Here is a 24,388-nt window from a genome sequence, read left to right on the forward strand (position 1 = left end):
TTCCGATCTTCAATGAGGAGTTGTCAAAGCAGTTCAAATAGCAAAGAGTATAAGAAAATGGTTCCCTGTCCCCAAAGGGCTCCCAATACATAGACACATGCAGACAGCCCTTGAGAAGATGTATGCTGGACTGAATGTGGTCAGATTCTATCTTTGAATAGAAGTAAGCTGCCACTTTAAAACAAAACTCCCTCCCCACACTATTTCCCCCCGCCATTATTATCTCTCAGATATTAAAGAACAAACCTCTCCTAAAGAGTCATTTATGTGTCACATAGGACCAATGTGCCTGTGTGTGTCCCTGCCTCCCAAGTATCTCTTGTTATGCTAGCCCAACAGCTGACCTTTATGCCCAAACCGGTCAGCCACCTTGATCTTCTGCACCAACTCAAAAACACAATACTGATGATCTACTTGTGGCAATTTAAGCATTTGCTGGGGCTGCCGCTAATCAACTCCAGCCCAGCAAGCCTGAAAGCTCTCCTTTACAGCATGGGCCAAGTTTTGAACACATTTCTAGCAAGGCGGGCAGGAGCCAGCCTGAGTTCAAGCAGGGGGGTCTGTCTTTCCTAGTTTAACCTTTGCTAGAGCAATTTTTCACTCAGATGCCCAGCCGGGCAGCAAATGATTCCTGCTTGCTGGCTTTTCCTCTCATGCCACTGTTTGTTCCCTAACTCTTCCAAGGTCATAATGTCCGCCTTGATTCTATAGTACATACTGGGGGGCAGCTGTGTAGATTGTATGAAATAGGCAAACCCACTCAGTGTATAAAGCTGGACTTCTGTTAAATAGAGTCAGGGGGACCTGGGACCGATGATGAGCTGTGTGCATTTTCTCCTCTACAGAAACACCTCGCTGTAGGATCTGCACAAAGTCCAATAGTTCTTGAATGCTATGAAGCTTCCACTGTTTCGGAGGTGCACAATTTGTTTTAGTGGGGCTGGGAGTGGAGCCATTGAGCATGAGTAAAGCTGGTCCTTACCTGCTCTTCCTCCAGCCCATCGCATTTCCTGGTGTAGCATGGCACTGCTCAAGTCTGCACCCAGCTGCATCCATGTGTATCCCACACAGCATGTCGGCAGGACACACATGACCGCCATGCAGGGACTTCTGAGCAGCACAGCTCCGCACCAGGAAATGCAGTGGGGCAGCAGAGGAGCAAATAAGGACCAGCTTCATCATGCTTAAAAGGTACCCCTCCCCACCCCACTAAAACAATTCGGCATGTCCCTGCTGGACACGCTGAATCGATTCATGCACATCCCTATCCAATGGCAATACAGAGAACAATGCCATGGCTATAACTAAGCAAATGTTCACACTATTCTATTTTATTTTTTATTCTATTTTATTTTTATACTGCCCTTTCAAAAATGGATCAGGGTGGTTTACACAGAGAAATAACAAATAAATAAGTAAGATGGCTCCCTGTCCCCAAAGTGCTCACAATCTAAAAAGGAACATAAGACACCAGCAACAGTCACTGGAGGTACTGTGCTGGGGGTGGATGGGGCCAGTTACTCTCCCCCACTAAATAAAGGGAATCACCACGTTAAAAGGTGCCTCTTTGCCAAGTTAGCAAGGGTCCTTACACACTCCACTAGAAGTGCTCTTCACTGAAAGGCCCAGAAGCTAATGCTGCTCCCAAAGGACCCTAAATCTGCTTTTTGACTTGACTGTGTATTAGGTCTATGCAAAGCTTCAGCCAAAGCAAAACACACTGCACAGCCCTCCTGGCTGATGACCATCCTATTGCACTTTTGCCAATGCTGCTGGAGCTCCTTTAAAGGTAACATAGCCTTGTTAAACCCATGCACAATCTTAGAAGGCACAGAGTGCTGGGAAATGTAGTCCTTTCCAGAACTTTCCCCATAGAGCTCTGTGGGGATAGTGTTGGGAAGGACTACATTTCCCACTGCTCCATGCACACATTCCAAGTTGGCACTGGAGCTCAACTGGGCTCTTTGTCTCTTACGAGCCCCCTCTTCTTAGCACTGTGTTGTGGGAAACGGTTGCCCCCATGTAGTGCCAGGGGGGCTGTGAGGAGGTGAACATGGTGGGAAATGGTTCTTGCATTCAAAGTTTGTTGCAATTTTTTAATGGGGCAGCTAATAAAGTTTTATTATAATTATTGCCAAAGTGCCCCCCGCTTGAAAAATAGTGAAGATCACTGCTGCAGAATATGACCGGAGTATTTTTACAAGGTACTAGAGTTCCTTGTTCCCTGAAGGTAGAACTACCTTCAAACTTCCTACAGAAATGGTAGAGCTTTATTTTATTTGGTATACTAATAGGTCAATTGCCAAACACTAGTAATGACTAATCTTCCATCTAGTTTTCTGATTTGCCTGCCCAGCGAAAGATATTCCCTTCCACTATTCATGGTTCTCTTACATTACACATTAGCAAACCAAAATCCTTCCCCTCCATTGTTTCAAATATTTGTTCACCCCATTTTCTTCTCAAACATACCGTAGCCACTAGAGATTGAAATTACAGAATGAAACCAACACAGAGTTAACCATTTATTCCATAAACTTAGAAAAAGGTCTGAAGGCATGAGACCGCTAAGAAACATTCTTTATCAACAAAATTTAAAACAGACACTCATGCAAAGGGAAAACACTGAAAAAAAACTGTTAATTGAAAAAATCTAGTGTTCCAGACACCTATTTTTTTTTCATGTTATCATATACAAATGAAATTTGTGGTTGCAATATGGAAAACCTCAAGTCAACTGCTATTGAATTTTTAATTCCCATGCTATATTTAAAGCAAAGAAGTGCATTATTACACAGCAGAAATTGAATTCTTTTCAAGGCAAAACAACTAACAGTACTGATTACGGAAGTGGTGACTTGCTGATGTAACACCTCCAACAACAAGGAGCGTGAACATAAAAGCCCAGTATGAATATTTGGGGAACTGGGATGCATATGAGTGTCCTTTACATTACATGATAAATCTGTGCTGGGAAAGGAGGCCATGCGAATGTAAAAATGAAAGATTTTGCTCAAAATTGGTTGGCCTACGAACCAACCACTACCTGTTGTCAGGACTCTGGGTAACTGCATCAGCAACTGTCTGATAGTGCCATACAACAAGCAACTTGTTGAGTCAAGTACAGCCGAGAGGCCAGGTAAGGTAGCCCACTTGGAGGCTGCGCAGCCCTGAACTACAGGTGCTTATGCAGAACCTGCAACAGTATCACCTACTCGTTTATCCTGCAACAGCAGATGGATTCTTCTAAGAGAGAAACATTCTGCAACTTTGTCTCTTAACTTTTAAAAGCCAAACACTACCAAAGGTGAGTAAGTGGGTGGGTAAATAAAGTAGCAGCAGATGCGAGAGGGCTAGAAAGGGGGTCCCTTAAATTGTCAGCTTTGACAGCAGCTGCTGCTACTGAGGTCATTCTCATGACCAACCCTATCCAGGAAGGGCTGATCATGAGAACCACCAGGATTGGTCCTGATCCCCGGTGCTATTCCACCGGGTAGTCTGGGTTTTGTACCCAGGCTAAAATCGAGGCTGAAGGGCACACATGCACCCTCCTACCTTGCCTGGTCATGTGAGCACACAGGCTGCCAGCAGCCATTAAAATGATGGCCGGGGGGAGGGGGATAACCCAGCTTCAGGAATTGCTGCTCACTCGATGCATTGTGGAATATCAGGAGGCTGGGCATCCTTCCCCTGGCCTGTAGATCAGTGCACTGCTTGCTGCAGCGCCATTCGTGTGCACGTGGCAGCATGCAGAGCTGAAACGATCGGGGTGGGGTAGGGGAGGTAGGTAGGAACCTGCCTTCCCCCCCAATGGCCGTGTAAATGACCTGACTGTCACTTGTAGGCCTCTGAACAAAGTGGTAGCTCGTTCATAGGCTACTGAAGGAGTATGGTAGGATAATGTGCCAGTGCTGGGAGGGGGGGGAAGACACATTGTTAAAACGGGGCAATTAGCTTAATACATTGCAAGGAAGCTGACTTCTTACTAGGAACAAAAGAATATTATAAGCAGAAACGGCCAGTCTAAGCCAATCTAAACTTTATTGTACTTCATGCACAACTGTTTATCTCCAGTCTCCCTTCACTGTACAGATGTCCAGTCCATGTAAAGATGCTGCACTGAGAAGTCAAAGGAATCCGCCTTTTGAACCCATCAAAATAATTTGAGGCCACAGCTGACTTTGGCTTACATGGGTCTCATTTTGAAGAAATATTATCTCGGCAATATGGTGGTGGCCGAATAGAACCAGAAACTGGTGTATTGGCAGGCGCTACATATAAAACAGGGAGAAAGTCGTCTTGGCACTGCAAGGTCATTCAAACAACCTATCTTCTCAAAGCTGGGGAGGCAGGCTCCCTGAACATAACCATAGTCTTCTAAGCTCTTTTGCTTGAAGCAGAGCCAGGAGCTGGAGGAAGAAGTCCTCTGGCACCCCACAATGCACTGCTCCAGGAGCGGAGTGCATTGAGGCATTTCCTCACTGCTAGGCACTCTTGCCGCCTGGTTCTGTGGATGCTCAGGCTGAAGGCAGCCCAAACATGCACACAGCTGGGAAGTGGTGTAGAATAGCATGCTCACATCCTTCTACCCCACTATTAGCCCAGGAAAAAAACCTCAGACTACCTGGCTGCAGAGTGCAGGAATCGGGACTGATCCCAGCACTTCTCACAACCACCTCTACCCAGGTAGGGCTGCCTGTGCCTGGGTAGAGCCAGTCATGAGAACCACCTTAATGGCTTATATGGCTGAGCCCAATGTTCCCATTTATACAGGATCAATATTTTTCGTCAAAACAATTCAGTACCAAAGGAACAGTACTATGACCATGAGCAATTATTTCCTGCCATTTAGTGACTGCAGTAAGATTCAGATGGCCCAAAGTTTTGCCTTTTTCTTTGATTAAATCAGGTTCTTGCCAAAGGCAAAGGCTCACACCAGTCAGCAACATCTAGATCAGTTGCCTCTGTTTTGAGTGGCAACTGAGAAAATACAGGTGGCCCTTCTCACCCATGGTCCCAACATGCGTGGTTTCACATATCTGCAGTCAGACAACGGAGATCTGACCTCGGTAAAGGTGCTTTAAGAATTGTAGAAATTTGCCTATTCATGGTTTCAGGATGGCCAGAACTGACCATGGAGATCATTTCTGGCCATTTTGTTAAACGGAGCTATTTTGTGACTCCAAATTTAAAAATAATAATAATAATAATTCTGTGATTTTGTGGAAAGTCAGCCACATTGGGGTTTGGGGGGGACACTGCTGGACAGGTGGAGACCTGCAGAGCATGGCATGGTGCATTGTTTCTCCAGTTTCTACCTTTTTATTGCTTTTTTTGCTCTCCAGGAACCTAACCCCCCAATTGCCATTGACTTAAGGTCTCATTACCTATGGTTCCGTTATCTGTGGAAATTGGTGGGAACTGAACCCCTGCAGAAAATGAGGGCCACCTGTACACCATCTAGCCCCATGTGCTGCATTTACCAACTTGCTGAGATAAGTTGTAATAAGAACTAGTTGAAATGTTTTCATGCATGCTAAGGGGTTTCTACTGCCCCCATAGCCACATTTGCAATTCAGGTAGCACTTTCCATTCAAACAAAAGCCTTTAAGGCTTCCAGACAGGGAAGGACAAGACCTGGACAGCTGTTGCGCCAGTTAAACACAGGCAATGAGTCAGGCACTCTGGCCAGAACCACATCAGAGAAAGGAATGAGGAACTTTCTTGGTTACTTTCTGCTTTCAGGTTTAAGGGGACAGGCCCTGAGTAAGAGTGATGACTCAGGCTTATGCTGATGTAAATGAGCCAACACTGGAAGAGCAGACTGAAAGAATCCAGCCTCTTCCAGAACTAAGCAAAAAGACTCCGGGTGAGCAATAAGAGAATATGAGGATCCAGGTCACACAAGGCTGTGAAAGAAGTTGCAACAAGAGATGATTAAAGATCCCCAAATCCCAGTCTTGAGCATTGGGAGAGAGATCACTGGTTTTTACCATCTGTCAATATTCAACTATTGTTTTTGGTTATCCATTTACTTGTACTTGCTTCATCCCCTATTTTTAATTTTATTGTTTAATTGGCATACTACTATAAAAGGTTCCCACTTCAAGGCATATGCAGGGATATATCACAAAGGTAATGCTTGCCTTATTATTGAATGGACATAGTCTGCTCTGAAAATGAGAGACATTGTCTGGATTCCTTCTTGGAGTTGTGTTTGTATTGCAAATAGCTGATGATGCAACTCACTAAATTGTTCCTGCATAGCCCTCATAACTATTGCAGTGCTCTTGCATGGTCCTCGGTTATGTCAATGGGACTTGCGGAAAAGCATCGCTTAGTAGGCTGGGACACATGTCTGAAAGGCCTTTTAGAACTCAGTTTGTAGGAAGATTAACAGGGTGCATGCTAAATCCAAAGTCCAAGTACATTAGAAAGGGAAGAGAAAAGGACAGAGCATCCTGAAAACAGAGCTGCTGAAGCTTGGATATGAGGCAGGAACCAAGGATTTGGAGATGGGCAACTGATTACTGAACAGCTCCAAAGTTTAGTTCTGGGGGAAAACATACTCAAGGCTGCAATTCTAAACACATCCCATTGAAAGTAGTGGGATCTACTTCCAAGTAACCATGCATAGGATTGCACTATCAGTTAGCTAAACCAAAGAGCTTCCTGGATGGGCCTAGCTTTATTAGTTGGCCTGACTTTTTTGTCTCCCCCCTAGCAAAAAGAACACCATGTACATTAAAGCAAAAATTAAAGCTTGTGTCTACAATAACTGAATACCAGTTTCTCCACATGATCAGAGCTACTACTTAAGTTGCATTGCAATTAATGGTTGTATTTTCACAAAAACATTGCAGAGTCTTGAAATATTTAAGGGCAAGATCCCTAGTCCCCAAACCAAATAAGACTGTGCACCAGCACGCAAGACTCTGCACCAGACTCAGCGTTCGCAGTACAGGTATTGGCTATGTATGTATTTGCTTGATTCATATTCTTATTCCAAGCCAGTGCTTTGGCATTCAGCACTCCAACAAGAATTTGAAATTCCAGCATGAAGTGGCAGAAGTAAACCGAAAAATAGAGAGCTAAGAAAGGGATAATATGACAGGTGAGCATGAGAGGGGAACAAAATGCTTACAAAATGCTACAGACAATCAGCTTCCTTGCAAGTGTGCCTAACCTAGACTAATGGCATCCACATGCCTTCCTTAAAACCAGCAGATTGAACAGAATCTGAAGTTCATAATGCTGCCATGTGCAATTGTAGCACAGCGGAGTAGGGATGTGCACGAATTGCAGTTCGAGCACCTTTGGGGAAATTTGTTTGGGAACTTTAAGAAAAAGGAGAGCAGGGCCTTAGCTGCTCTCTGCCGGCACCATTCAGTTTCCTGCTGGGGTGGCGCACATCCCAATAAGCCCCTGTGCATGCATGGGTGCTTTACAGTTCTCAAACAAATTTCCCCCAAAGTGCTCAAAGTGTGATTTGTGCACATCCCTACAGATGGGATTCGACAAAGCAAAACAAGTGAACTAGTGCACTACTGAAAAGCCTAACACTGCACCCAGGCTGGGATGCAAATTTTATTTTTTAAAAAACCGTATAAAATCAATTCATGTTACAACAGCAAGTCACCACTTCACTGTTGGCAACCACTGGTGTCTCAGATTTCAAGCTTGCTCTGCCATTTCTTGCTGCTGTTTCTGTTGTACTTTGGATGCTGGGAGTTCCAAGCCAGCCCACAACATGGGCTCAGCTTTCTTCATAGTGAGCTCTATCTTTGTAGCTGTCATAGTTACATAACTCCTTTTCACATCAATCACCTGGAAGAGAACATGGACATTTCACTTTAGGCAGTAAACAAAGGAACCTAGCAAGCTGCCTCATACCATACCAAGTCAGACCACTGGTCCATCTAGCTCAGTATCACCTACACTGACTGGAGGGGTGCTCCAAGGTTTCAGGCCGGAGTCTCTTCCCAGCTCTACTTCGAGATGCCAGGGTGTAAACCTGAAACCTTTCATATGCAAACAGATGCTCTACCACTGAGCTACAGCCCCATACCCTAAGGGGAATATCTTATAGTGCTCACACGTAGACACCCACCCACATGCAAACCAAGGCAGACTTGCTTAGAAAAAGGGACCATTCATGCTCACTACCACAAGACCAGCTCTCCTCTCCAAACACAGTGTCATCAAAATGCCAGAAGTTAAGAAAATACACTATGGAACCTGTAGAATTTATCCTAATAGCTACGATGTACAATAGACTTGAAGACACACAAGTGGAATGAGGAAAGAACTGATATTATGCTAGGTATTTTCAACTATAGCTGCTCCAGGGCTGTGGAATGCGCTCCCTGCGGAAATCCGTAATTTGAATTCTTTATTAGCCTTCAGGAGAGCCCTTAAAACGTATTTGTTTGGCCTGGCTTTCCAGGGTTTTTAAATTCTAACCCGATTTTGGGGCTTTTAATTACTGGAATTGTTTAATTGCTGTTTTAAAATGTTTTTAAATTGTTGTTCGTTGTTACATTGTTTTTAATTTGTTTTAGCGGTTTGTTTTAATTGTAAACCGCCCTGAGCCATTTTGGAAGGGTGGTATAAAAATAAAATAAAATAAAATAAAAACATTTAAAAACTGGCAAACCATGGGTGTCTGGAGAGAAGGGGAGAAGTTCGCCCACTCTCTCCTGCCCCAGATTGATAGTACCTGTCTTTTGATTTCTATTTACACACTGTGCAAATGGAAATCTATATCTCCTGGGGAAAGCCCTACAGACACCCATGTGGCCTGAAGTATCTTCATCATCATACGAGTCATGAATAAGCACACACATATTCCATAACACATAAGACTGTAAACTGGTCTCTTTGGCACTGCACATTTTTTTTACTACTGAATCCTATCACACATGTTACAAGTGTCCAGCAATGGAATCATTTTTTGAAGAAATCTGAACAACAACAAAGTAATGTTGACTGAATTTTTCCTGATTTAAAATGCACGTGTACTTACCCCCCATAAAATCAGATTCTGTTTAAACTCCTTATCACCTTCAAATACAACATGGATGTTCAACTGCAAGAGAGGAAGAAAAGAAGTAGCTAAATATATGGTATTTCTAAGTCCAGTATATACATAAGTACGCTAGGATTTGGCTAGCTGAATGACTGTCTTCTTCCATGATCACCTGAGACAGTCATCCGAGACCCTCCTCCAGAGCCAACATCTGAGAGCCAATGGGTAGGGACTGCAGAGTGGCACCTCAAATATGGAATTCCCTCTCCAGAGAAGTTCATCAGCTTCTAAGACAACTCTAATGTCTTTTCAACACTGGTGAACATTTAATTTGCCCAAGCATTCTAGAATGTTTTATGGCTTTGCTAGATTTGAATGTTTTTGCTTCTGCGATTTGTGTAATTTTGTGTGTGATTTTATTGCATCCAGTTTTAAATTTTATACTACCCTAACAGCCTTGTAACTGAAAGGTGGTGTTAATACATACTAAATAAATAAATATCTGACTGACTTAAGACTACATTTTCTAGGAAGCAAGTTCATTGAATGCAGCAAAGCTTACTTCTGAGTAAACATACTTAAGAGTACACTATTTTGATTGAAAACTACAGTTCTGAAGCTCACTGAATGATTCTGGGCCAGTCACATATCTCTCAGCCTAACCTATCTCACAGGGTTGTTGTGAGGATAAACCATGTACTTTGCTCTGGACTCCTTGGAGAAAGCACGGGATATAAATGTAAAAATAAGATAAAATGTTCTGCTATGACTTCTGGATGCACCGGAACCAAGATGTGATGCACACTAAACTTCAGTGTCTACAATCTTCCCACCTATAAACTAACAGAATTAAATTAATAATAATTTAATTATGTCAATCTCTTTGAATACAGACTATAGATTTTATGCACGTTATAGACACACATAGTTGGGAATGTCTCTCTTTTGCTACCTAGTATTAAAAAAACCACTGTAAATGTCGCTTTACGTGCAGATGGAATGTTTGCCACCACTTGCTGTAGTATCCCTGCTTTCACCCTACCTCAAGAAGTGAGTTATAATCCATGAAAGCTCATGTATTAAAAATCAGTTAGTCTAAGAGCTGTTACGTTGTTCTTGTTTAATTTAATATAGTTACTTTAGTGGGCAAATACCATCATGAAGATCTGCATGAAATGCTCTGTATGAAAGCTTTAAATCACCCCTTATAAATCTAGTGCTTAATCTTTGACTTCTTGGGATAGGGAAATGCACCCATATTAGAAGGTTCACGATCCAGCCCCTTCCCTAGATGGGGGAAGACCACCATAGAGAGAACAGTGGGCAACATGGGCACATCCCACCCATTTCCATTGGGATGACCATCTAGATGGGTTTCGTTTGGGTTCAGATTCATCACCATAGAAAAAGAAAAGGGTTTTCCTCGAGTCAGGGTTTGCTAGTAGCATAGCATGTGGCGAGCCACATGCTGAAGTCATCTGGAGCCAACTGCTCTGCAAGCACCTTCTGTTCTGCATCTGCTCTTTGTCTGCAGTGCACTGCGTTCTGATGTTTGAGGAGATGGCCTAGCACAACTAGACTAAGTAGGCATAAAAAAAACTGTATGCCATCAGGGAGAAGCCTAGGCTATCACTCTTCTCCTGGCCATGACAGATGTTTACAGGCAGGGAAGTCTACTCTGACAGACACGGGGAGCATTCAAACATGCAATTACCCAGCTGCATTCTGAAATGAGACAGTATTTGGGGGATTGTACTATGCATTTTTTCCTGAAAAAGCAGATATTTCAGGTAAAAGGAGATTCAGTTTAGGCATTCTTAAGAGGCCCAGAAAACAGAAGAGATTTCAACTGCTTAATAGTCCCGTTACCTAAAAGATAACTTAAAACGTAAAGGTAAAGTGTGACGTCAAGTCGATTTCAACTCCTGGCGCTCACAGAACCCTGTGGTTTTCTTTGGTAGAATACAAGAGGAGTTTACCATTGCCTCCTCTCACGCAGTATGAGACGAAGCCTTTCAGCAACTTACCAATGTGCTATTTGCTTCCACGTGGCTGAGTTCAGGAACTGAGTTCTTAGCATAGATCGAAATGGTTACTTCACCTCCAGTCTGATGCCAATCGTGCCTGCATGGAACTACCTTTTTCCCCTAGAGGTCACAATATTTAAGATGCAAACATGATTTCAATCTATTTATAATTACAGTAGCTAACACCGATATTTTTCATGAGAGGGGACTGATACCACTGCCCAGAACAGAGTGCAATTAGAATAAAGCTCTTGCCAAAGGCACACAGAGGAAATTTTATTAAACTGAATGAGTGGAAGTTGGAGAATTTCTTTACATATATGATATATAAGATTCCTATATAGCATTAATATTTTACTTAACAGATAGTGTTTTAAAAAAATGTTTGGTCATGCCACCCTTTACTGTAATAAGCAGAATTACATGTTACATCTACAGTACACATCTGTTAATGTATACTGTGTCATGCAACAGATTTAAGGGTAGTCCATACTGAAATGTCAAAAGGAGGAAAAGGAGATGTAGACACTTGAAGATTATATGATGGATAACATTGCATGAGAGCAGGGCCAGGTGGTTCGACTTAGATCTTCCTGGCCTAAGATTCTTCAATGTCATTTTGACTATTTTAAGGACTGGGGAGACTCTGTTTCAAAATCCCTGTTTAGCCATGAAACTCACTGGGCAACTCTGGGCCAGTCACTTATCTCTCAACCTAACCTACCTCACAGGGTTGTTTTGAGGATAAACATAACCATGTACACCTCTCTGGGCTCCTTGGAGGAAGAGCAGGATATAGATGAACAAAACATACATAAATATCTCCTGTATTTTCCCACTCAGTTTTTGAGGCAGAAAAGGCAGCACAATAGTAAGGGTAGGGACATGGCTTGGTAAGGTGAACACGCATTGTGTCCAGGAGAGGAGAGCTGGTCTTGTGGTAGCAAGCATGACTTGTCCCCATAGCTAAGCAGGGTCTGCCCTGGTTGCATATGAATGGGAGACTTGATGTGTGAGCACTGCAAGATATTCCCTTCAGGGGATGGAGCCGCTCTGGGGGAGAGCAGAAGGTTCCAAGTTCCCTCTCTGGCTTCTCCAAGATAGGGCTGAGAGAGATTCCTGCCTGCAACCTTGGAGAAGCCACTGCCAGTCAGTGAAGACAATACTGAGCTAGATAGACCAATGGTCTGACTCAGTATATGGCAGTTTCCTATGTTCCTATGCCAAGAACATGTGTAGGACCATAAAAGTTGCTATAATACCCCTGCTAACTGGGCAAAGAGGCACCTTTTACCGTGGTGATTCTCTTTATTTAGCAGGGGGAGAGTAAAAACAGGTTGCTTACCTGTAACAGGTGATCTGGTAGTGATCCGTTGAGTCCATAAGCAAATGGGTTCTGCGCCTGCGCAGGCACCTCTCGGGCCGACTAGGTAGCTCCTCGCGACGCCCAACCGCCCATCTGCACGTGCTGCTGCATGCTAGCTATATAGAGCGGCTGGGCGTCTTCCGTTAGTTCACTGTGCAGACCGCCCCTTCCGTGCAATCTGCCACCAGATGTTTCTCATAATGTCCATACTTCTGCAGCGGGGTTGGTTCTGGGCGGGTCTTATGGACTCAACGGATCACTACCAGATCACCTGTTACAGGTAAGCAACCTGTTTATCTGGATCGTGATCCGTTGAGCCCATAAGCAAATGGGTGATTAGTGAGCTAGCCCTTCATGGTGGTGGGTGCAGAAGGATGCCCGCTTAAGGCAATACCCTCTTCAAGACAGCTCGCCCATATTCCGCCTGGCGCGCCATGCGCAAGTCCACTGCATAGTGTTTAATAAAAGGCTGCTGGGACGACCACGTAGCGGCCAAGCAGATGTCGTCCATCCTAATGCCTGAAAGATGAGCAGCAGAAGTTGAGTATGCTCTAGTAGAGTGCGCCCGGATAGTTTTGGGCGGTGCTACCCCCTGTAGCTTATATGTCAGCAGGATAAGTTCTACTAACCAGTGTGCTAAACGTTGTCGAGACACTGCTTGCCCTTTAAACTTGCCTTTATAGGCTACAAATAGTTTACTTGTCTTTCTATACTGTCTAGTCTCTCTCAAATAGTACAATAAGGATCTACGCACATCTAACGCATGTAGCGCCTTTTCCAGTGTTGTTTGTGGGTCCTTAAAAAAGGTTGGCAGGACTATTTCCTGATTTAAATGGAAGTCCGTAACTATCTTTGTTCGGAAACTTGGGTCTAGCCTCATAACAACCTTATGTGGGTAGAATTGGGTATAAGGCTTGTCCACTCTCAAAGCCGTCAATTCACCCACCCTTTTAGCCGTGGTTATAGCTATCAGAAATGCAGTTTTAAGCGTTAACAATCTCAAGCTAGCGCCATGTAGTGGCTCAAAAGGTTCTTCCATCAATGCAGATAGAACCAACGATAGACTCCACTGTTCTAAAGGTTTGCGTAGTGGAGGATACAGATTATTTAGTCCTTTCATGAACCGTTTACATTCAGGATGGGTAAAAGCCGTTTTTCCATCCCAACCAGGAAGCTTCGAGGACAGTGCTGCCAGATGCACCTTCAACGAAACGTTTGCAAGGCCCTTTACCTTCAGACTTGTTAGATAAAGCAAAACCTGGCGCACTGATGCCCGGCGTACAACAAACTTATTTGCCTTTGCAAACATTACAAATCTTTTCCATTTATATAAGTAACTGCGTCTCGTTGATCTTCGCCTACTGTTTAACAGAATGGACTTCAAAAGGTTATTCTCCAAGCTGTCAGCCTTAGTGTTTGTATTTCTGGGTGCAATATCATGCCTCCCGATGTCTGGAGAAGATCTGGCACTGGTGGAAGACGGTAGTGGTTCCCCTTGCATATGCGCAGCAGCAGAGCAAACCAAGCCTGACGTGGCCACCAAGGGGCTATTAGAATGCAGTCTGACCTGTCCCTCAAGATCTGCGCTAACACTCGATTGAGGAGTGGCATTGGTGGAAACAGGTAAAGTAGCCCCCTGCTCCAATCGTACTGAAAAGCGTCTCCTAGAGATCCTGCACCCATCCCCGCACGAGAGCAGTATCTCCTGCACTTTTTGTTCTCCTCTGTGGCAAACACATCCACAGATGGTGTCCCCCAGCGGTCGAAAATTTGTCTGACACATTCCTGTTTGATTTCCCACTCGTGTCTTTGGGTGGCTTGAGTGCTTCGACTCAGAGCATCCGCCAGGTGGTTGTCCACACCTCGAATGTGTATTGCCATCGGATAAATGGCATGCATGATGCACCATTCCCACAATCTTCTCGACAAGGTGCAAAGCATTGGTGAAACCGTCCCTCCTTGTCTGTTCAGATAGGCTACAGCTGTAGTATTGTCCAGGTGGACCTGCACAACCGAACTCCGAAGTCGAGGTTCGAAGGCCTTTAGTGCCAAAAATGCAGCCAATAGTTCCAGGTAGTTGATATGCCTCTGGGCTTGTAGAGGTGTCCACTGTCCCTGAATGCATTCTGGGCCGCAGTGTGCTCCCCACCCCAGTAGGGAAGCATCGGTCGTGACCCATGCTGTTGGAAGCAGAGGACGGAACGGCACACCCCCTAAGAGATTTTCCTCGACTATCCACCATTGTAGGGAAACCAGCACCTTCCTGGAAAGGTGCAGCAGCATGTTCTGGCTGTCTATATTGGGTCGGAAATGGTCCAGGTAGCAACGCTGCAGGGGCCTCATCTGAAGCCTTGTGTATTGAACAGTTGTGTTGCATGAGGCCATCAAGCCTAAAAGTCTCTGGACCTTCCTTGCCCTTTGAACAGGATTGGCCAGGAATTGTTCTACCAGAGACTTTATCTGAATATATCTGTCGCGTGGTAGGAATGCTCGATGTTGCTCCATGTCTAGAACAGCACCTATGAAGCTCAGCTGCTTTCTGGGAGTTAAATTCGTCTTCTTCCAGTTCACGTTGAGACCTAAGTCCTGAAGAAGATTGAGCATCACTTGTATCTGTGTCTCCAGTAGTTTCTTGTCTTTGCCCACCAGGAGCCAATCGTCTAGGTATGGATATATCACCAGGCCCTGAGTTCGAAGGTGCGCAATTATTACTGCCACTACTTTGGTGAAGACTCTCGGAGCGGTTGACAATCCGAAAGGTAGAACCGCATACTGATACATTACTTCCCCCACAGTAAATCGAAGGTACTTTCTGTGGTTTTCCTGGATGCCCACATGGAAATATGCGTCCTTCAAATCTAACGTTGCCGCCCACTCCTCCTGAGCTAGGAAGGGTAGAATCTCCTGCAACGTTGTCATCCTGAACTTCCGGGCCCAGACAAAGTTGTTCAGTCCTCTCAAGTCCATGATTGCTCGGATCCCGCCATCCCTCTTGGGAATTTGAAAGTAGCGGGAGTAGAATCCGGACAACCTCCTCGCCCACTGCACTGGAACAATTGCACCTTTTTTCAACAATACTTGTATCTCCTCCTCGAGTACTGAGGTCGACCTTGTGAAACGTAGACCTGAGAATGGTGGAAGAGTGATGAACTCTATCGCATAACCTGTCTCCACAATCCTCAGTACCCACTGGTCTGATGTTATGTTGTGCCATGCTAAAGCATGGCTTGCCAGTCTGATTGTTGAGCTGACAACTACAGGGCCGATGGCATTGGTCCTGGCAACTGGTATTAAATGCAGTGGGCTGGCACAGCAATCAAAAGGACTGCTTAGCACTCTCTTTGTTGTTCCTAGAGTTTTGATTTTTGTTTTTGGTGGCGTTGCTGTTTCCAAAACCCCTAGGCCTCTGGTAGGGCCTATTTTGCCTTCTGAAATCCCTCTTGTCTTGGAATCGGTATGACCGTTGTTTATTATAGCTATATGTACGAGGGCCAGCTGTTGTGGTTGGTACCATAAAGGTCTTGGCCGTAAATCTTGACTTTTTTAACGTTTCCATGGTTGCATCAGTACTTTCATGGAAGAGTCCCTTTCCATCAAAGGCCAGATTTTCTACTCTGTCCTTCATATCCAGCTGAAGTGAAGTCGCACGCAGCCAAGCATGACGCCTCATCGTGACAGCAGTCACCATGGCCCTTGACTCTGTCTCCGCCAAATGTTTAAATGTACTTAGCTGTTGCTTTGTTACAGATGTTGTCTTGTCAAAGACTTCATGGAGCTTTATTTGCAGCTGCTCTGGCGACAATGAAGTGGAATCATGAAGTAAATTGTCCCACATCAGATGGATGTACCGAGCCATACAGGCTGCATAATTTGCAATCCTGATAGCCAGGCTCGATGTGGCGTATATTCTTCTCCCTAACACATCTATCTTCCTCCCTTCCTTATCGGTTGGTGTTGTATGGCGGCGGCTGCCCTTTGATGTTGATGCGCAATCCACCACGATAGAGTTCGGGTCCGGATGGTGTATCAGGTATCTCTCCTCCCCTTCATGGACCCTATATAAGTTCTCTATACGTTTAGACGTAGGATTTGCTGTTTGGACACTGTCCCAAGCCGTCCTAGCTGCCTTTGCAATGGCAGGGATTATTGGCAGGGAGACCGGGTGAGACGATTTAGATTGGAACATCATGTTGTACACCGGGTCGGTAGAATCTGTTTCAGGGAGTTGCAGGTCCAAACCCAACGCCTCCGCCATCTCTCTAATTAGGGAATGGTACGCCTTGAGTTCCTCTGTTGGGGATCTTGAAAGACGTGGCGGGACCTCAGAAGGAGGCCCCACCTCACGGCTGCCTTGATCTGAACCTGAGTATTCTGATTCCAAATCCCGTTGTGTAGAAGCAGGAGATGAACCCCTGGATGATGGGCTTGGAGGAGGTGGTGATGGGCTTGGCGGAGGTGGGGTGCTTTTCCTCTTCCGCTTCCCAGCGGGTTTAGCCTGGGTTTGTGTAGCGGCTCCCTCTACGGGTTGCGGCTGCATCGCCTTCCATCTCAGATAGTCTGCGTAATCGTGTGGTAACGAATGTCTAAATCCACAAGTGTGTGCAGGCTGCGTGGCAGGGTGGCGTATACTCCCATCAGCTATGCCCGCCAATGGCTGCACCACCGCCAGTGGTGACTGGAGTAAGCTCTCAGTTGCCACCCTAGGAGAAAGTGATGGGGTTCTGGGTGGTGGGAGCCCCTCATTTTCTTCCTCTCCATCGTCATCTCTATCCAACCCCCCACTCAGGAAACCTTGAAAAGTGGATTCCGCTGGGGTATTTGGGCTAGACTCCATCAGACTCCTAAGGGCAGAAGTTGCACTACGGTCTGAGCGGTGGCCACTCAATTGCTGCGGTGTTGATGGTGATTGCTGTGGGGTATGAGCAGGCGACAGCGAACGGTGTCTTCGAGGTTGAGACTGCTCCATCGACAACAAGGTAGGTTTAGATATCGAGGATTCACTACGCCTTGTTGCTTTCGATGTCGAGGACTTCGATGTCGAGGATTTCGATGTCGAGGGACCCTCTACCCACTCTTTTCTCGATGTCGAGGGCTTCGATGTCGAGGGATCCTTCACCCGCTCTTTGCTCGATGTCGAGGGCTTCGGAATCGATGACCTCGATGTCGAAGGAGGGGTTGATGCTGACAGACCCCCCCTGCTCGCTTCCGCTGGGCTAGATGTACGAGGTTCAGCACTCCACTCCTTCTCAGAGCCCTGCGCCGATGAAGGCGATGGGGTCCTCTGTTTGCGCTCCTCTCGGCTAGGATTTTCTCCAGCCACTGGTGCGTCTTGCCGGCGCCTTTTCTCACGGCGTCTCTGGTCACTAGAGGAGACCTCCAGTGGTCTCTTAAAAGTAGGATCAGTGGACACGGTTTTAGACTGCATAGAAGCAGCTCCGTGTCCCTCCGCTCCCGATACTGCTTTCGACGTCGAAGGCGCTTCTGGGCGAGGGGTAGAAGGGCGCAGCGCGTCCTCATATAAAGCTGCCCTCAAACGCAGTGCCCGGTTGGTCCTGGTTTGTTTGGAGAAGGCACAACAGATCTTGCAGGCTGCCGTATTGTGCTCCTCTCCCAGGCATATAAGACAGAGGTCGTGGTGATCAGTGGAGGGTAGTTTAGCCCTACACTTCTCACAGCGTTTAAAGGTCGTCTTCGTTTCCATTTTCCGTTTTCAGTCCGGGTCAAACACAAGATATCCGTCCAATCCTTCGTCAAAGTTATTCCGGGAAGAAGTTGTCACGTCCAAAGTACAGTCCGTAGTCCAAATTACCAGAAAAAACAGTCCTAAATGCCTAAGCACTCGTATTACAATCGTTTCTGCTACCGAGGAGCCCAAGCGAGGTCTGAACGCTGTGGCGGTCAAACAGAAACTAACGGAAGACGCCCAGCCGCTCTATATAGCTAGCATGCAGCAGCACGTGCAGATGGGCGGTTGGGCGTCGCGAGGAGCTACCTAGTCGGCCCGAGAGGTGCCTGTGCAGGCGCAGAACCCATTTGCTTATGGGCTCAACGGATCACGATCCAGATCTGGCCCTATCCACCCCCAGCACAGTACTTCCAGTGACTGTTGCTGGTGTGTGTCTTATGTTTCTTTTAGATTGTGAGCCCTTTGGGGACAGGGAGCCATCTTATTTGTTATTTCTCTTTGTAAACCGCCCTGAGCCATTTTTGGAAGGGCGATATAAAAATCGAATTATTATTATTATAATTCTGCTCTGTAGTAAGGGATGTAGATTGTCCTGTAGTCATGCCAGAATGTTGTCACAACCATAGAAGTCCCAGAATACCCTCATAAAAGTCAAGATTTATTTTAGTCAAGCTCTTTAGTGCAGTGTACGCAAGCACACACACACTATGAAGTTTGCTCCTCCAAACCGTTCATTTTCCTCCCTTCAGACAGCATTGTATAAGGTTTAGCTGCATTCAAATCCTTATTTTAAGGCACATGGTGGAAAAATAGAATATTTCAGATTTTACTCTCTCCAAACTAATATACATTTACATCCCAGCACATATAAGGTCACCAACTTCCAATAATAGTTAGAGGTACTCACAGTATCCTTCTTAACCCATAAATGTGTGCCAGTTGTACAACCCTGTTGAGCCAAGAAAGTTTCAAAGTCGGATGTTTTCCTCCTACAACAACTCCAGTACTTCATCCTGTGAATTAAGATTCAAGGAAACTATATAAAGTCAGATCAGCCATTATACGGCTGTATCAAGAGATGCATTTTGAGTAAACCAAGGTTTACAATTTAAGGAAACAGTGTGCTTTCTGCATAATACTCACCCTTCGTGGAATATAGGCACACCTGAGTGGTATGTACAGGTTTCTTCCATGCTATGTGATCCCTCAAATGTCTGTGGGGGTGGAATTAACACAAGTTTAATATTTTATTATTAAACTAGGTTAGGATAGATGCCAGTGCTTCCCAAGGTACTAGGAATCACACATTCATCTGGGGATGGGAAAAAAAAAAAGACTTGGAATAGCCAGTCCTGCAAGCCCCATCAGCCACTAGTTGAAACTGCAGCAATGTTCCCTTTAAGAGAGATTCCCAGATGTTGTTGACTACAACTCTATAGCACTCAGAGTGCTGGACTAGGACTGGGGAGACCCGATTTCAAACCCCCATTCAGCCATGAAGCTAGCTGGGTGACTCTGGGCCAGTCACTTCTCCCAGCCTAACCTACATCACAGGGTTGTTGTGAGGAGAAACATAAGTATGTAGTACACCGCTCTGGGCTCCTTGGAGGAAGAGCTGGATATAAAATGTAAACAACAACAACTCCCAGAATCCCCAGGTGCAATGGCCTCTGGCTGGGGATTCTGGGAGTCAACATCTGGGAATCCCTCTTACAGGGAACACTAGTCTGCGGAGGCTCACCTTTTCCCACAGTTGCCTCGCTCAGACAGAAGCAAATGGAGGAGACAACAGGAAGATTGTTGCATTGACATGGGAATGGCAAGCAAGTGGGAGCGGGAGAGACACTGGAATGCAGATTGGGAAACTACTGTGTGGCTCTTCAGACAGGATCTGAAAGACCTCTAAAAGCCATTCAGTAGGAATTTACATTTACCAGTACTGAATAAGTGTCACTAAAATGTCCACACGAATTTGTTTTTTTGAAAGCTTCCATGATACACTAAGCAGATAATCAGAATGCAAAGTAGGTGAGCCAAAGTTTATTTAATGGTATAAAAATATGCAGACATTCCTTTAAAAAAAGCACTGTACATTGCAGGCATTTCTCACATAGATTGAGCACTGTCATGCAACCCACTTAAGGGTAGAGATGCAACAAGAGAAAGGAAGGAGTTAAGAGGTTTTTGCAAGTGTGGTGTAAATACATGTACACAGAATTAAGACATTTACCTTCACACAGCCTGCATTTTTACAGATAGTCCCAATCTTTATTTCATCACTATCCTCCTCTGTAAAATAAGAATGCTGGAATTTATGACAGTCTTGAGATTTCATTTGTAAATTTAAAAAACAACATTAAGATTATGATGTGAGTGGAAAAGAAAAGCAAATACACAGGAAATTTTCCATCTGAGATGCTTTATCATCCAGTAGTTATGTATTAAAACAATGATAGCCCAAGCGCACGACACCAAATTCCTTGAAGAGGTACAATAATAACCAATAAATTCAATGCATCCAGCACTGAGATATGGCACATTCTCCTTTACATAAAATGTAGTCTTACCAAGCTGATTATTTTTACTTACCTTTTTTAATTTCATTTTCCGATGACAGTTTTAGCTTGTCCAATGCTTGTTTCAAGGAAGCAGATACTTTCAGCTGTAAGAGTGTCATCGGCTCATCTGGGCTGAAAAAAGCAAGCAGAAAAGTTTGCATTCATTTGGTTGCCATGATTTTAGCATGGAAAAAATATAAAGTGATTCTAATATGCTTAAGTAGTCTTCTGCAATGTCTGAATACTTTGCTATGAATTTAAGAAGCAGTCTCTTGCTGCCTGACATTCAAATTAAATTACACATGAGTAGTTCCATTTAAATTAACAGGACAAGTCAGTCATGACGAACTTGTCCCATTAAGTCCAACAGGACTGTTCATTAGTAACGCAATCTGGATGTCAACCACTGGTCTATCTAGCATAATGCTGTCTCCTCCCACTGGTAGTGGCTCTTCAAGGCCTGAGGCAAAGGTTATTTCCTAGTCCACCCACCAGATATCATTTCAACTGGAGATGCCAAGAACTGGAATCTCATGTGTGCAAAGAATGCACTTTATCTCTGAACTGTGACCCCTTCCCATTTCCCTCGGTTTGCACAAAATTCAGTGGTATGAAACTGTGACAGTAAGATATTTTAAAACTTGGGATGTTGAAAGACTGAAAAAGTGGCCCTTGGTAATACATGGAGCAAAAGGAAAACGAGTATAACTTGCAAATGACGTTATTAGATTTACTATAAGCAACTGACATTTGCAAGTGTTAGGACCATCTACCTGAGCTTTATACTTTGAAGATCCTGGGAAAATACAGGAAAAGGGTTTAACCCTTTGAATCTGATCCTTGGGCTTCATGGTCTCTGCATTCCTCATTTCCTCTGGAACATCAGGAAGTGCCATAATCGTACGACGAGATGCTGGGTGGCTGGCTATACCCAGAGAGGCACCAGTTAAACTTTTTATCAGTGACTTGGTGGATGGGGTTTGTTCATGCTTAGAGTTTGACTGATTGCCATGTCTGGGATTAGCAAGGAACTCGGACACACACCAGGCTGATGACAACTATGCAGCATTTTGTCTTCCCTCTGAAGCTTATAGCTTGGCTTGTTCAGTTCTTTAAACTATTTTGCCCTTTCTGCTTGTGTACATTGTAGACTGGATTATGTAAGTTTTGGGGAGGTGGAGTAGATCAGGGCTGCACAACTTTGGCCCTTCAGCTATTGCTGAACTACAACTCCCAGCATCCCTGACCACTCACCACTAAGGCTGCAGATGAAGGAAGTTATAGTCCAACAACAGCTGGAGGGCCAAAGTTGAGCAGTCTTGGAGTAGATCACAGAACCTTCCTACCTCAAGACACAATAGATGACAAGACTATTTTTCAGTCTCTTCTGTCTACAGGCATATAATTCTAGAGTTAGCCCAAAAAGCTGTCTAGTCAATCATCACACCGGAAGGCAAAAAAGGTTCCACAAACAGACTCCATCCCCCAAAACCAATGTAATCTAGTCCTACCACATTAAAGTTCATAGGTTAACTGCAGTTGATTCCAGTTTAGCTAATGTTGTAGTGGACATCTCGTTGAAAGTGTCGACTCAATGTTGTCAAAGAGGCCAATTCCATGCTTGGAATCATTAGGAAGGGGTCTGAAAATAAGACTGCTAATATCATAATGCCTTTATACCAGGCCTGCTCAACTGTGGCCCTCCAGCTGTTTTTGGACTACAACTCCCATAATCCCCAGCCACAGTGGCCAATAGCCAGGGATTATGGGAGTTGTAGGCCAACATCTGCAGGAGGGCCAAAGTTGAGCAGGCCTGCTTATACAAAACTATGGTGCGGCCACACCTGGAGTACTGCGTACAATTCTGGTCACCACATCGAAAAAAGGACATTGTAGAACTGGAAAAGGTGCAGAAGAGGGAAACCAAGATGCTCAAGGCCTAGAGCACCTTCCTTTATGAGGCAAGGCTACAACACCTGGGGCTATTTAGTTTAGAAAAAAAGGCAACTGTGGGGAGACATGACAGAGGTCTATAAAATCATACATGGAATGAAGAAAGTGGAGAGAGATAAATTCTTCTCCCTCTCACATAATGCTAGAACCAGGGGTCATCCCATAAACTGATTGCCAGAAAATTTAAGACTAACAACAGGAAATACTTTTTCACACAGCACATAACTAACATATGGAATTCTCTGCTACAAGATGTGGTGACAGACAACAGCATGGATGGCTTTAAGAAGAGCTTAGATAAATTCACAGAGGACAAGTCTATCAACAACTACTAGTCTGAGGTCACTTCCAGCCTAAGACGCAAGATGCCTCTAAATACCAGTTGCAGGAGAGCAATAGCAGGAGAGAGGGCACGTCCTCACCTCTTGCCTGTGGGCTTCTCAGAGGCATCTGGTGGGTCACTGTGTGAAACAGGATGCTGCACTAGATAGGCCTTGGGCCTGATCCAGCAGAGCAGTTCTTATGTTCTGAACACACACCACTAGCTCCAAGCATCCTGGAGCAACAACAACATTTAAAGGCAGGCTTTCAGTCTTTCAAGGCAAGAAGAATTCAGGTAGCTCTGCATGTCACAGCACGTATGCTCAGGTTTTTGAGGAGTGGGGAGAGGAAAAAAAGAGGGCTCAGTATTCAGGCCTCAATAAATTTTCTCTGGGTCCAAGATGATGGGTCCATCATCAACTCAGATCATCTGGAGAGGTCAGTCTGCATTTACCACCAGCTAATCTGGTGGCCACTCAGGGATGGGACTTCTCCGCTGCTGCCCTGAGGCTTTGGAATGCGCTCCCTAGTGAAATAAGAGCCTCCCCATCTCTGACAGCTTTTAAAAGGTCTTTAAAGATGCATTTCTTCACCCAGGCTTTTAATTAATATTGTTTTAATGGTTTTAATGCTGTTTTAAAATATTGTTTTAAATTTTTTAAATTGTTGTAATGTTTTAAACTTTTTGTTTTTATTTTGTTGTAAACCACCCAGAGATGTAAGTTTTGGATGGTATGAAAATGTTAAATAAATAAAAATTTATTTAATAAATGAATGAATGAATGAATGGGGGAAAAGAAAGGTTGTGCCGCCAAGTCAGTGTCGACTCCTGGTGACTACACAGCCATGTGGTTTTCTTGGTAGAGTACAGGAGGGGTTTACCATTGCCTTCTCCCGTGCAATATGAGATGATGCCTTTCAGCACCTTCCTATATCGCTGCTGCCCAATATAGGAGTTTCCCATATTCTGAGAAACATACTAGTGGGGATTCAAACCAACAGCCTCCTGCTCTCTAGGCAGGTTGCTTCCCCGCTGAGCCATTATGTGGCTAAGTAACATACTTAGAACTATATGTCCGAACTCTGCATCTGAATATCCTCATCTAGGCACTGCAGTTCAGTTTCAAGGTGCCCTGACTTCCTGGAGTCTGGGATTTATTAAGCCCTGAGTTAGCCTATAGACAAGATTCTGATTTAGGAATTAACATATTTGGAAGAAAACATTATTCAGATAACACCACTTCCGTTCATTACTGCAGCTCAACTGAATGCATGTTATCCCCAACTACAATAAGGCCCCCTTCTGCTTCCTTTTGTATGCTTTTGCCACCAAACTAAACAGCCCACAAAATGCCCTGAAAAGTCATTCAATTACAAAGTCTACACACACAGTGGCGTTTTATCCAAATCTGGAAAAGAAATTGTATTTCTTTAGATATTACATCTCAG

The 24,388-nt window shown here is 44.6% G+C and overlaps 1 protein-coding gene across 1 annotated transcript in view; it reads right to left on the minus strand.

The window, feature by feature from the left end:
• Nucleotides 1-2,512: 2,512 nt before the first annotated feature.
• CHORDC1 (cysteine and histidine rich domain containing 1) overlaps nt 2,513-24,388 on the minus strand; it is a 38,213-nt gene continuing 16,337 nt past the window's right edge. Inside the window, exons 5-11 of the mRNA XM_053307489.1 lie at nt 20,697-20,797; nt 20,338-20,396; nt 19,251-19,321; nt 19,015-19,120; nt 11,056-11,175; nt 9,026-9,088; nt 2,513-7,827 (exon numbers count right to left, since the gene is read on the minus strand). Coding sequence (XP_053163464.1) covers nt 7,675-7,827; nt 9,026-9,088; nt 11,056-11,175; nt 19,015-19,120; nt 19,251-19,321; nt 20,338-20,396; nt 20,697-20,797 — 673 coding nt within the window. The 3' untranslated portion in view covers nt 2,513-7,674. The remainder of the gene's footprint in view (nt 7,828-9,025; nt 9,089-11,055; nt 11,176-19,014; nt 19,121-19,250; nt 19,322-20,337; nt 20,397-20,696; nt 20,798-24,388) is intronic.

Source organism: Hemicordylus capensis, chromosome 3, assembly GCF_027244095.1.
Source record: "Hemicordylus capensis ecotype Gifberg chromosome 3, rHemCap1.1.pri, whole genome shotgun sequence".
Lineage (NCBI taxonomy): Eukaryota > Metazoa > Chordata > Lepidosauria > Squamata > Cordylidae > Hemicordylus > Hemicordylus capensis.